Here is a 13,852-nt window from a genome sequence, read left to right as displayed (position 1 = left end):
CTGTGTTTTTATGGTTGTCTTTGTGGAATATATAGGACAGTAGACAAGTGCAAAGGCCGGGGTCCATTAGGCACACTTATCTTACCTCCTCTAAAAAGTGCTTTTAAAGAGGCTGGAATGAAACCCTCTGGGGAGGAAAGAGTCATAAAGCCACCTACCTGAGCTGATGGAAGAGAGGGAAGAGTAACAACAAAAACAATGAAGGGTGAAAGACATGGAAAAGTTGGGAGAGGCTTTATCTAAAAGTTGCTTTGTGTACTTTTTAAGAGGGAGATGCTTAGGCCATGGACAGGCATTAATTTCTACCACTGGATATTTCTATGAAATTTGCAATGGTAAAAATCTTCCTGAGAGAGGGAGTGTACCCACCTGCAGATGTTTCCTCTCCCTTGCTCCTTATGCCTTCCCTGGACTGGGGTCATCTTGGTCAGCTGGGGCAGCAATGGCAGCTGGACTCCTCTCAAGTATGGGAGGAGTCCAGCTGTGGGGAAATGGGAAAAAGACTTGGGAGTGCAGCAACAGCTCAAACTCTGCCCTGATCAGGAGGAGTCAAGCTGTGGTAAAGTGTGCCACTCCTCCCTCGCTTTCCCTAGACTGGAGTCCCACTGGTCTGGGGCAAGCAAAGGGCTGCTGTTCAGTGCCTCCTGATCACAGAGAGGTTGAGCATACACACGATCATTCTAGTGAAAGAAGCTCTCTCTTGGGGAAGACCTTCCAGATATCAACCTAGAAGATCTTTCTTGCAGATAGAACAAGTTTTCTCTGGGTGAAATTGAATGAATGCCTTTAAGCTGGCAATTTCTACCAGGAGAACAGTGATTTTCACAATACAAACATAATGTCTGTCTGTGGCCTTACTCTCTGCTCCTAAAGCATAAACAATCTAATTCAGAGTGCCAAAGCAATTAATGGAGGAAAAATGTTTGTGCTCTGAAAAAACTATAATACTTCCAAGTCAGCTAATTATACATCTTTTGACTAGATGAACATTCTATAACAGGGAATAAACTCTCTTAATGTCCCAATTCTTGAGCTGATGATTGAATATAATTCTTGGTCTACTTATCACTAATACAAACTGTACTACATTTTTGCAATGTGTTACCTGGGATGGAGAGTGATTGATTACAATGATTTCCTGTATAAGGATTAGACTAGGAAAACTCAACGTCTTTACAAAACTGCCAGACAAAGAGTACAAAGAATATGATAGATTCTAATACAAGTGCAACCTTTGGTAATATTGCTGATGCACCCCCAAATGCAACTACTGTAGTTATTTTAACTTGTTTCATGTGAAACACCCATCCCTGCCAGCTGTCAAGCTTTTAACTATTATGGACAATGCTCAGGCAAATTTATCCAGTATGAGTGCATGAACTCTATAAATGAGTAAAATGATTAAAAGTAAGAACTAACTCCCAATCTTTAAGTGTTGGAGAATTTCATTTAAGACCCCATTCTCAACTGTTGAAAAGATGTTCCCAACATGTCATTTCACCATCCACTGTCTTAATTTACCTTGATTGAGTGTAAAAGCAGGGTGGAAGGACAGTACTGTTGTTCAGAAAAAATTCAAACTCTGAGCAGGTATAATTCATACAAGACCGATCATCTGTGAAGAACTATACTGGTACCAGTTTCTTCATACTGTTGCTGCTTTTTCTGTCATTTTGTAAAATGTGGGACTATAATTCCCCAAAATAACTGCTATTGATTGCTGTTATTGTTATCTTTTCAATTGTACTATACCCATTCTCAATACTAGTATTTCTGAACTTTAAGATATAGGGTTTGTAATAACTTCAGAATGGCTTTTCTCAGCGTGTGTGTGTGTGTGTGTGTGTGTGTGTGTGTGTGTGTGTGTGTGTGTATCTGCCCACCAGATATATATTCTTTTCTAATTGTAGAAAAGAATTCTACAATGTCAGATGGATCTAGAATAAAATAATGAACATGTTATTCCTATTTTGTGACTTAGTATGCCATTTTCCTCCCCCCTCTGACAACCAGATAAAATATTTTGCAGAGGCTTACACAATAACCAAATATTATGCTGTGAAGAAAAACAAGCTCTGTTAAGAAGATTAAGGCTTCAGCATTTTAATGATCTAAATGGTCATTAAGAATAGAATTAATAAATCCTGGTTGGATGAAAAAATTGCTGTTAAAACTTTGTTCTCTGAAAACTGAAGAATGGAAGCTGAAATGTGTACAACGCAAAGCCCTGGGAAAAACAGAACATAGAAAACTGAAATAAAAGATTATAAAAGTATATCATCTTTGGCCAAATCTTCATAGGCATTTTGTCATCAGCTTTCCTGGGAACAGGATTTGACTCTCTGATTATAATAAGCAAATGCTAAGAACTCTTTTTTCCTTTCTAAAAATTTTTTTTATAGAAACCTTTCTAAGAAACTCCAAGGGTCTGGACAGGTGACACTTTTACACTAATGTATTCTACATTTTTTTTTTAATACAAAAATGCCCTGGTATCTGGGTTGTCATGGTGGGATATTTCTTGCTTTCCAAGTTTCAGTCTTCTCAGACAAATTTGGTTGGAATGGTGTCCATAGTCTTGCACCCATTCTTCTGTGCCAAGATACTTATGCTAGAATGGGAGGTTTAATGATTCTGGTCTGGTAGATATGTGACATTGCCCTAATGCTAAATGGTGGATCCAATATACATTGATGCTCACATGATACAGCATTTTATAACATTATCCAGGATTCCAAATGTGTACAAAATCATATTCCACATATCATGATAGTTTGCAAGCCTGATGATTTTTTTTGGTTAGGTTACATAGGATTTGGTTCCCTTGTGCTCACCTGGAATGAGCATTGGGGACTGGAAAATGTATAGAAATAGTTTTTTTATATTTTTGCAGTGATGCTTAACAATTCATATTCCTATCTGCTTGGACTGCTGTAAATTACCTTGGGATACTTACAATTCACTACCAGATAGGTGCTTTTGACCCATCTAGGTCCCCTGCAGTATAGCTAGCATGACTTATGAAAAAAAACCCGAGATGTACTTCAACAGTTTAGAAGACATTACAATCTAAAGGAGGTAGCAGACTAAACCCTGTTCTTAAACCAATAGCTTCTGTGATGCTTGTCAAGTTGCATAGGAAAACAGTTTTTAAATGCGTGTCTACAATTAGACACCTGAATTTGAAGTTACTGACAAGTCAAAGTTCCCACTGGCCTGACTGAGAATTACAAGCATTCTCTGCTTACAATTACAAGCAACTCTGAAGTTAAGGTAGCTTCTGGTTAGGTGTTTAAATATGCTTAATTATTTATAATCAGATCTGAAACCTTGATAATTTTGTGCCACATTTTTCTCTTTGTAAAATAGGATGATAATATTTACCTTCATTGAAATATAAACTCAGTTACCACAGTATCTCTTTAAAGTACTGTGCAATGCTAAATGTTAAACTCACTAGGACTATATTGCTGAGTAAAACCAGCAAAATTTGGTCCTTTCTGTACAAGATGATAGATCAGAGCTATCCAACTTCTGAGTGGCCACATGCCCTCCCCGCCTCTTTCTATCATGCCACACTCCTCAGAGGCCACATAGCACCCAACTGCACCATGTCCCCCCAACTGCACCATGCTGATGTCCCTGTGTTGCATTGAGCCCCCGCCTCCCATTGCACTGCACAACTGCACAGCTCCCCCTGTCCTTGCTGCACCATGCGGTGGGTGATCCTGGGTGTCCCCAAGCTCCCGGCTGTGGACTCCCCTGGCTTGGTGAGTGGTGCGTCTCATCCAGGAATGGTGGTAGAAAGCAGAATTTGAAGAGGGAGGGAGAACCCATAAACTCTGGTAGCAGCTGCAGGAGAGCAATGAGGGGAATTGTGCCTGGACTGGGAGTCTGGGGGCCACAAGTTAATTCCTCAGGGGATACATGTTACCATTTAGACAGCTCTGAGATGAGAGTTTTGTCATTTAACTGACAAGGATAAGTCTAAACAAGAAATTGGTCGGCTAACTTCAGCAGCCCCTGGCACACTGGCAGTCTTTCCATTGCTGCATCAATAGAGCTGTATTAGTGATAGCAAAAATGGGAAATATGAAAAAAATCTAGCTTAGGCCTTTCTAAGAAAATCTGTACCTCTGTATTTGTTATTTCCTAACTGGTGATATTCTAAAATATTCTATCTAGAATGTTTTAACTGACTATAATGGGGCCCCTGCCCTATTATAGAGAAAAAGGAGGAAGCCCAGGGCCTGCTGGCCAGTTCAGACCCTTTGAGCAGACATAATGGTAAAAAGTAGAGGTGCATTCATAGGTATTTTTGGGGCCAGTACTGGTAGCTGATTTTTAAGGAGGTACATTGGCCAATATCAATCTGATTTTCGATACGCAGAACCAGTGTCTAGCTGGTAAGTCTGTTGTGGTGGAACGGGAGAGGGAATGCAAGGGACGTGGGGGTACAGATTGAGACCCTTGCAGTGAAGGAGGGAGTGGGGCTGGGGCAGGCACTGCCCAGTCGGGGCAGGACATGGGACTGAGTTACAGGTCATCCGGGGGGAGGGTGGGTGGCTCCCATTGCTGTGAGCACCCCAGGAGTGGATACGGGGTGTGTGCCCCCGGATCTGCGTGGGGCAGGGAAGGCTGCAGCTGCAGTCTGGGGCTGTGCTGGGCTCTTCCTGGTGTGGACAGGGCTGGGCTGCACTCAGGGCAGGGCAGTCAGCGGCACTGGGAGGGGGTGCTGCGGGGGGGGGTTATGGTGAACTGTGGGGTGGCTGCAGCCCACTTTGTAGCTCCCCTCCCAGCGCTGCCACTCCCCACCCCGAGGACAGCCAAGCCCAGCCCCTGCTGGGAAGACCCCAGCACAGCCCTTGGCCCCAGTCCACAGCCACAGCCTGTCCCAGCTTGCCCTGTCCCGCCCCGCGCACAGCTGGGGGCATGTATCCCCCATGCCCTCCTGGGGTGCACACAGCAATGGAAGCCATTCCCCAGCCCCCCTCCCTGTGCCCCCAAGATGAGCTGTGACTCCTATCCTGTGCCTCACACCGCCCTGGCTGGGCAGCGGCTGCCCCAGCCCCACCCCCTCCCTCACTGTGAGGGCCTTGAACTGCCCCCTCATTCCTTCCCTTCCCCCCTCCCCTTCCACCACAACAGACTTACCAGCTGCATGCAGCTCTCCATCCTGCCGGGCAGTAATCCTTGCTGCCTACATGCTGTGCTGTGGCTGTGTGCATGCACAGGGCATTTATTGGCCAAATTATCAGCCACATCTGGCAAAAAAAGCTGATTTCCAATATAGTCTGTTTCTTTATATTGGTGTCGATCCAATATTGGACTGATGTATTGGTGCACCTTTCATAAAAAGGGACCTAAATAAGATGGCTGCCCACTGCTGGTGTAGGCAGTGGTTGACAGGACTGGGATGGAAGTAGAGGATCAGATGACCCAGGCAGAAGCTCAGGGCTTAGCCCAGAAGAGGCAGTCTGGCTATAGGAGCCACCTGAGGCAGAGCTTCAGGGGGGAGCCAGTCCAGACTATCTGGAGGAAAGGACTGGGCCACAGCAGGGCAGAAGAAACCACATGCTGCAAAGCAACATGAGATAAGCACTTTGAATCTTCTGCATTTGTGATACCCTGGGGTGAGAATTAATCCTGACTGTGAAGCTGGTATTTGGCAAGCCTTATGGCTGAGAGCGAATGCTCATACTTTTGATTTATACCCCAGGGCTCCAAGTCCCCACTCCTGCCCCCACCTCCACTTCTACCGCCACCCCCAGTGACACGGCACAATCTCCTGGATTGCTTTCAAGAGTCACTGGGAGATTGATTCTGATTTCGGGAGACTCCCAGTGAATACAGGAGGGTTGGAAACCCTATATATGAGCCAGCCCACAACAGTGACATTTTCCTATGTACGTGTAACACCCACGCACACACTTGAGTTGTATATTTTTGGGGGGTGTTTTTTTAAGTGGGCCAGATGGCCCCTGTGTTTCGGCCACGTGCTCAGCACATGGCAAGATGGGGCTTGTATCTGAGGGAAATATGTAAAACCCTTTGGCCTCATTAGCCAAGCGAAGCAGAGGATTCTTCAGGCGGATTGGTTGGGAGAGAAACAGGAGTGTGGTGCTCCTTAGCTGGACAAGGCCACGGTGATGACATGCAAAGGGATATAAAGGGAGCTAGGCTGGTTTGGGGGGAAGGGAGAAGCTGCTAGGCCTGCTAGGGGCTGCTGAAAAGTGAAGTCTCCTCTAAGGGAAAAGGAGTGTGCAGGTAGCAAAAAAGGAAGCTCAGATAGAGGGAAAAGAGAGGGAGAACAGTTCCTTTCTATATAGGTGCATCCAAATTAGCAATAGTACATATATGTCTCCCAGTACATCAAAAAATTATCCTTCACTGAGTAGGAATATTGTCTATCATCAGAATATTGTCTGAGTAGGAACAGGCTGTACTATTTAATTTCATAGGTGACTAATTTGGTGTTTCCACTGTCTTCTTTCTATATTGATCCAATTGCCACATTGTTTTGCTGCATCAGTGTCTTCCTCTTCTTTCACTTAACATTGTTTTGAGCTTTCTAATCCCTTTCTTTTTACCTTGCAGTTTTTTGATATTAATGATAAATTTAACCTCTATCATTATCCTGAGCAGACCAATATAGCAATGAATATTAATAACTTTCTACCCCTGCAAAATAGCATTGTCTTTCCTGTGTTCACTAGTCATACAAAATGTAATTCATCAGATCACATTTTATCCAGGTAGCTGTTCTTATTTATTGTCACTTATCAAAACTCTGGACAGATCTGAAAAGTCTTTTTGCTCTACTAACTAATGAGGAAAAATAAAATGTTCACCCCAAATTAGAATGCTGCAGCGTTGTTAGAAATGGAACATATCAAGCTCTGCCATGTGAATACCTATCAGTTGGCTTTAAATCTGATAGAGTTTGCCAGCGCTCCTGGAATGAGCATAGGTCTCAACTCAGTGAAGGCTTAATGACCAGATAACTGGGTTTCTTTTATAAAAAAAAGCAGTATCCCTGAGTGCAGAGGAGAAGAAAAGGTATAGAAATTTAGCAACAGAATTAGCAGAAGTCACAAGAAAGTCTGGAATGTAATTAAAGTCCATAAGGCTGTATGTGAAGATAGGTTTATGGAGCCTTTCTTTGGAACAGTAAAGTCATTTGTAAAATTGTGGTTCTCTTCTCTGACTGCCCATTTTTGTGATTTCTAGAAAATTACTGTTTTTGACCCATTTTGACAACTGAGGAAGCAAAATACCTAAGACAGACACTGCAGGAGTTCCTTTTGACTTATGAACTATACTCAAATCATGGACTAGTAAAAAATGATACTTAAATAAAAAATTGAAACAGTCCTCACCACTCTTTAAGCCCTCTTCCTTTTTACTTCCGACTGAGGACTGATTTGTGTATTTTTTGCTACTCCCTTGGCTCCCTGAAATTTAGATGAGAAGCATTAGTATGACTAAGCCAGTCTGCACTTGTATGCTGTATCAGCTTTTCTGTAGCAACATCATTGCTTTCTGGAAAGTTTAATTTCAATCATCAAATCAAAACATACATTTCTAGGCCATAAAAAGCACAAAAATATTGAAATGAACAGATGTGGAGCTATTTCAGAAAGCTGAACAAAACAATGGTCAAATTTAGCTGAATCCCAGCCCACTTAAGCCTGCTGTACAAAAGCCTTTAGTTGGATATCCATAGCTAAGTTATTATATGAGGGTTATGCATTCAAGTCCTAGTGAAGGAACAGTCATATAGTGCACTTTGAGCCTACTTAGGCCAGTTATATCTTCTGCCTTTACATACCTAGTCACCCCAACCTCTCATTTATTTGTGGAAATTGACTTGCTGTGGTCAGGTTTAGGATGTATGTGTTCCTCACTCTCTCTCAGAAATAGCACAGCAGAGAGAGCTGTCTGCTTTGTGTTATACTTTGCCAGATAAATTTTGCTGTGTGTAACTATCTGCACCTCTATGGACATGGGCAATGACCCTAGCTGACTTCCTGCCCCTGGGGCAGGGGGCTGGACTTGATCTTCAAGGTCCCTTCCAGCCCTAACGTCTATGAAATGTTGCTGTGTGAGTTTTCCACCAGGAAGAAAAGTATTTCAAATCAACCAGAATCCTACTGGATACCAAGTGATTTGTAATTTTTAAACCACAAATCAATCAAGAGAATTTCTTCAAAAAGTCTAAAGCCTTATCTACAGGAGGATTTTAATAATAGGAGGCTATGGATGCCCTTTTTTCTTTCCTTAACCATGATAATACCTCTGGCTTTATTTTGCATTGCAAAAGGTATGTTTTTGAGAGAGACAACTCAAAGCAGGTGGAATCCTAATGGAGATGAGGGAGAGGAGGTGTTCTTTACCTCTGCCCTGAGGAGGTGAACACCAGGTGGGGGTAAAGGGATGACACGGGCTGCTCTGGTTGACAAGAAAACCTGTCATTGCTTGGTTTCCAAGGGAGTTCATCTCCTAATATTTCAGTCTGCAGCCCTCTTGCTTTAGCCCCATGTAAAAGCCTCCTCCTTTCTGTTGGTCTGTGTCCCTAGGGAGACTGCAGGGGCCTATCTGTGTTCCCGTGTTGGGCTGTGGCACCAGGCAGAGGAGGTTTCTGGGGTGTATCAAAGTGTCCCTTTGTGTGAGGGATGGTGATGGTGGCTGGGCAAGGAATATGTGTGTGTGTGTGTACATGGGCAGGTTGCTGGAGAGGAGGATGTGTGCGGGTGTGTAACTGTACAGGTGTGCATGTGTGTGACTGCACAGGGGGGTTCATGTTAGGGGAGCTAACATATTTAAAGCATATTTTTATGCTTTAAAGTTGCACTGTTTACAGAGTGGTGAGTTACAGTATTGTTTAAAGTTTTCTTTTATATTCAGCCTTATTTAATCATTGGTTAAGTTTTGTGTAGCCTCATTATTATCCAAACCTTTCATTTTGCTGGTGTCTACAATATCAGCTGGTCTTTCAAGCAGTTTATGGCCTTGAGTTTGCTCACATGATGTTTCTTTCCTTTTCTATCACTGTGGGAAGTTTTTCTAACACAACATAGTAATAGTTTTGTTACCAGCTCAGATTAACTGAACTTGGCACTTACTGGCTGAATCAGAGGGATGAAATGGTTGGATATGTTAATGAAAGGTGATCAGGGAGACCAAAGGAGAATGCCCAAAGAAAGACCCTGAAAAAAGGCCAAATTAAGATGTGTGCTCATGACTGGTCTGTTTTATGCTGACAGGATAAAATATGGACAGTATGCTGACTGCAGAAAGATCAATCCGAAAGCAAAGAGTCATCAAAGGAGTAAAGCTGAAGAAAAGCGTAAAAGGACACAGCAAGAAAGGTTAAGTGTTGTTGTGGTCATCATAAATCCAGCCTTCAGTACCTGTCTGGACTGTCCCAGCCAACAACACATCCTTAGCTTTCTGGAACTGAGAGGCTGCCTTTTCTGTTGAGCAAAATAATATCTGGGATTGGGTGAGATCATTGTACTAAGTGTTTTTCTCTGTATATAGAAATCGCTAACATTGGTAGTATTAATAAAGTAAGACTTTGATTTTAGGACACTGAGTTGTCTGTGTTCATCTTTAGGGTTAATTGTGCTTCAACAATCCCTAAACACTATCTGGTGGACAGTGGTGCAAACAGTCACTTGTGCGTGTGTGGCTGGGTACATTAGCGGGCGCGCGTTCGTGTGTGTGTGTGTGTGTGTGTGTGTATGTGTGTGTGGAGGGGGGACTGGGCAGTTTATGGGAGTGTGTGTGAGTATGCGTGGGACTGGGCAAGTTACTGGTGTGTGTGTGGGGGATGTTGGATGGATTACGGGGCTGGGTGTGTGTTGGGGGTGCTGGGCAGGTTATTGTGTTTGTGGCTGGGTAAAGTACTGTGTGTGGAGGGGAGCAGGTTACTAGGGTGTGTGGGGGAGGGACTGCGCAGGTTATTGAGAGGGGAGTGCGGCTGGGCAAGTTACAGGCACGTGTGTGCGGTGAGCAGGTTACTGGGGTGTGTCGGGGGGACTGGGCAGGTCACTGGGCTCCGTGTGTGGGCAGGGTGTGGGACAGGTTATTGGGATGTGTGTGTGGGCGTCAGGTTACAGGGGCTCCCTCAAGCCCCCAAGCCAAAAACTAAAACGCTGGCGGGGCAAAGAGACCCGGGCGCACGCCTAAGCAGCCGCTACCATGGCGACGGCGGGAGACGCCCACCCGAGCGGTCTGGTTTGCGGACGTGCGGCTGCGGCCGCTGGGCTGTGGTGCGCATGCGCCTTGGTCGCAGCTCCGGCCCGCCCCGCCCCGTTGTGGGGGGGAGGAGACGGTGACAGCCAGGCCGGCGCGGGGCTCGCCGCTGCCTGGCAAGAGCGCGGCCGTTGCCGCGCCCCCCTCCCCGCTCAGCGGCCCGGCCCGGCGGCTCCCTCCTTGTGGCAGCATGCGGCTGTGCGGGGCGCTGCTGAGGGGCGCTATTCCGCAGCAGCTGGAGTACTACTCGCGCTTCTCGCCCTCCCCTCTCTCCATCAAGCAGTTCCTCGACTTCGGTGAGTGGCGGCGGCGGGGGGAGGGGCGCCTCGTACGTGCCGTTCATCCAGCCTTGCGCCCCCCCGTTCGATTTCCCCCATGCGTGACGTCACAGCAGGTTCCCAGCGGCCCCCGCGCGATGTCACCCCCCCCCCCAGTGATGTCACCCAGGGACAGCCGAGATCCACTGGGGGGGTGCTGGCTGTTCCCTGCCCCTGGCCTGAGGCTGGTGGTCTCTGACTGCAGCGCCCCCCTGTTGAGATCCACCCTTCCCATGTCAGGCCTTTGCTCCCCAGAGCAGGCTTTGTCCCCCAGGTGAGTGCTGGCCGCACACTTCCCTCACCTGTCTGTACCCCAGGGCCGGGCCGGGGTTTTTCTTGCCAGTCTGCTGCTTTGTGCCACACTGGCATGGTTGTGGCATGCCTGTCCCCTACCCAGTGGTTCTCTGTTTGACTCGAGGTGTGGTCCAGACCTCTTCTGGGACCTGAGCTTGAACGCTGTTGCAAATGCTTGTTGGGTTGTTTCTGGGATAGACTTCCAGTGGGAGTGGCGCAGGCACCTGCTGTGGAGATCTTCAAAAGCAGACTGGACACACAACTTGCTGGGCTTATTTAACCCCAGCAGTCTTTCCTTCCCAGAGCAGGGGGGCTGAAGCCGATGATCTCACAAGGTCCCTTCCAGCCCTAAACTTCTGTGAATTTGTGAGTCCTACCTCCTTGCAGAGGGATCAGGTAGTGGGAATATGGAAGGTCTGTATCTACCTACTGCAGAATAACTAATTTATGTATTAGGGCAGTGGTTCCCAATCTTTGGTATGTGTACCGCCACTGGTATACAGACAACTTGTCTGTGGTATATGTTAACAGGTTATCATTGCTTTTTATGACAAAAATTTGCTGGTAGTATTTCAGGTTGTATCATTTTAAATTGGTGGCGTGCAGTCTGTTAGAGTTTGGGAACCACTGTATTGGGGTTTGCAGAGGGTCTGGGTAAGGGGGCTAGGGTTGCAGCCAGACAGGGGGAGTCTGAACTTGACCTGGTGTGCTTATAGGATCAGTCATAGAGAGGAAGGCCTGGAAGGGACCAGCTTCTGTTCCCAAGAGCCCCTGGGTAGAGGGCCACAGTCCCTGCTACAGAGGAAGGCAAAACCCTCTATAGTCCCCCACCAGTCTGCCTATAGGGAAAAATTCCTTCCTGACCGCAGTCAGATATGGTGATCAGTCTGACCCTGAGTGGAGGGACATGACCGTCTAGCTAGGAACTTCTGGCTTTGGTCATAGCAGCTGTATTGGCACACCTCAGTCATAGTGTGCCAAATGACAAATGACCCTGACTTGTGCCAGTTACAGCCTTATCTCCTCATATTTCCTGTGCCACCCTTCAAAGGGTCTCATAGCCCCCCTTCCCCTTCCCTTGGTGCCTGGTAGTCTGGTTGAGCCTGACACAACTGCAAGGCACAGCAAGCACCCTAAGCTGCCACTCGTATAGCTATGGTGGCCAATGTCCTGCATTTTGCCTATACCTTTTGTCTGGCTGAGGAAGGGTATTTAAATCTGAAAGCTTTCTAAGAAGAATTTTTCCAGCTATTTGAGTTGGTCTAATAAAAGATACCAGGTTTACCCAAAGAACTTTGTCTGCCTATGTGCTTAGACCAACACGGCTAACACCCCTGTTAATATTTGTGAAACTCTCATGCTGCAACTGGGGGGCATGCAAACAAACATTTAAATTGATATTTTAGTGACATAGGCAGAATTGAAATTTTACCAGAATACCCATATACATTATCCCTGTAGTTTCATTGCCTTTCTGACCTTTGTTGTTATACTTATTATACTAGTGCTGTATTTCATCCTGTGGGTAGTTGCATGTCTCTGTATCTTAAAAAGTATTTTTGTAAACCTTCAGGAGGAAAAACTCTTAATTTATGACAAAAGACCCTGATTTGTGCCAGTTATAGTGACTGAATGAAGAGCAGCATGGTGTAGTCTGGTTCCTTGTCTTGATACTTTCTTATCCAGAGGAGCCTCGCTGTCTGCTTGCCTAGATTATGGAGCTGGTGCTGCAGTCCAAGTCTAGACATGTAATCCCACATGAATTTAGGAGCTGGGTGTTTTTCATCCCACATTTAAAGGCTGTGTAGCAGGGAAACAATGACCACGAGGTTAGTAAATAATTCTCTTATTCATTACTTAGTCAAGTATAAAATTATGGATACGCATGTTAAACAAAACAAAATCCTGAATCCAGTCCCTTTTTTAATGTTTTATCATTTGTGTAATATGGGTTTGGTTTGAGATATTAAGCAGGTGAGAAATGTCGCCTGGCCTGACTTGGTTGTTTTGCTCTGAAACTGGCCAGCCTCTCTCTCTCCTTTTGACTTCTCAATTTCTGCATGTCCTGTAAAGCAGGGAGAATCCCAGAGTCTAACCCAGTGACTCTCAAGCTTCTTAGACTCAAAGAATCCCTTGGAAAATGCCTGCTCTCAATTTTCATTCTTTATAGGCTACAGAAAAATACTAGAACAATTCTTCTGTTGCAGAGAACTCAGAAAGACCACAACAGGTCAGAATGTTTTTATCAGTATAGATACTTATTTGAAATCTCTAGGTTTATCTCATCAGTTGTGTCTTGACACCTAACAGTGCTAACATAGCCAAGTAACCCTGGTTGAGAATCACTACTGTGGCCCCTCTTCTCCATTTGGATAGAGCAGTGAGTCTTAATTAGGGTATCCTCCTTTGAAGGGTGATGAGATGTATGAGGAGACAAGCAGATAAGACTGTCTTATGCATGTCTGTTTCTGGCTGGCCTACCCCTACTGCCCAGGCCCTCTACAAGGAAGTAAGCATTGTAATATATAAATTAGTTTTTGACATTGGGTGCCACTTAATTCACAGAAATTTTAGAGGGATGCCTCAAGTCCAAGGAGAGGTGCCTTGAGTCCACAGGGATATTCATTGCTGGAATAGAGGATTGTTTAAAGTCAGTGACTGAGTTGAAACAGGAAAGTTTCATTTAAAGGTGATTGCCCTTCATTGCTCTGTCACTGCTTCTCAAACATAGTCTGTCCTTTTAGGTGTCCAGTTTCTGCTACAGAATTATGCTCTCATACCCAAAATGTTACAGTAAGAAATGGCAGTGACACAACTAAATGACATCTATAAATTGATGCAGGGATCCTTAAACTGTCACAGTAACTTTCTAAACTTCATATACAACCATAGGTGCCAAACATGCATTTCAGCCAAAAATAAGAAACTTTCCTCTTTGTTAGATGTTCTGTTCCCCCATGCAGTCAGTGTACATGTGGTCT

The 13,852-nt window shown here is 45.1% G+C and overlaps 1 protein-coding gene across 9 annotated transcripts in view; it reads left to right on the top strand.

The window, feature by feature from the left end:
• The window catches only part of PDK3 (pyruvate dehydrogenase kinase 3), a 112,984-nt gene that overhangs the window by 26,964 nt on the left and 72,168 nt on the right, over positions 1 to 13,852 (top strand). For 2 of the 9 annotated variants that reach the window (XM_090062050.1, XM_090062110.1), the window contains exon 1: positions 10,317 to 10,556. The exons of 6 other annotated variants lie outside the window; for them this stretch is intronic. In XM_090062050.1, coding sequence (XP_089918176.1) covers positions 10,451 to 10,556 — 106 coding nt within the window. In that variant the 5' untranslated portion in view covers positions 10,317 to 10,450. Of the gene's footprint in view, positions 1 to 10,316; positions 10,557 to 13,852 lie in introns of those variants that run through there. One more of the 9 variants, XM_090062121.1, reaches the window with a different exon arrangement.

Source organism: Crocodylus siamensis, chromosome 1 (genome assembly GCF_052110815.1).
Source record: "Crocodylus siamensis isolate JL-2025a chromosome 1, ASM5211081v1, whole genome shotgun sequence".
NCBI classification, from domain to species: domain Eukaryota; kingdom Metazoa; phylum Chordata; order Crocodylia; family Crocodylidae; genus Crocodylus; species Crocodylus siamensis.
The sequence above is the reverse complement of the archived record's forward strand: the minus strand, read 5'-3'. Positions and strand labels throughout refer to the sequence as shown.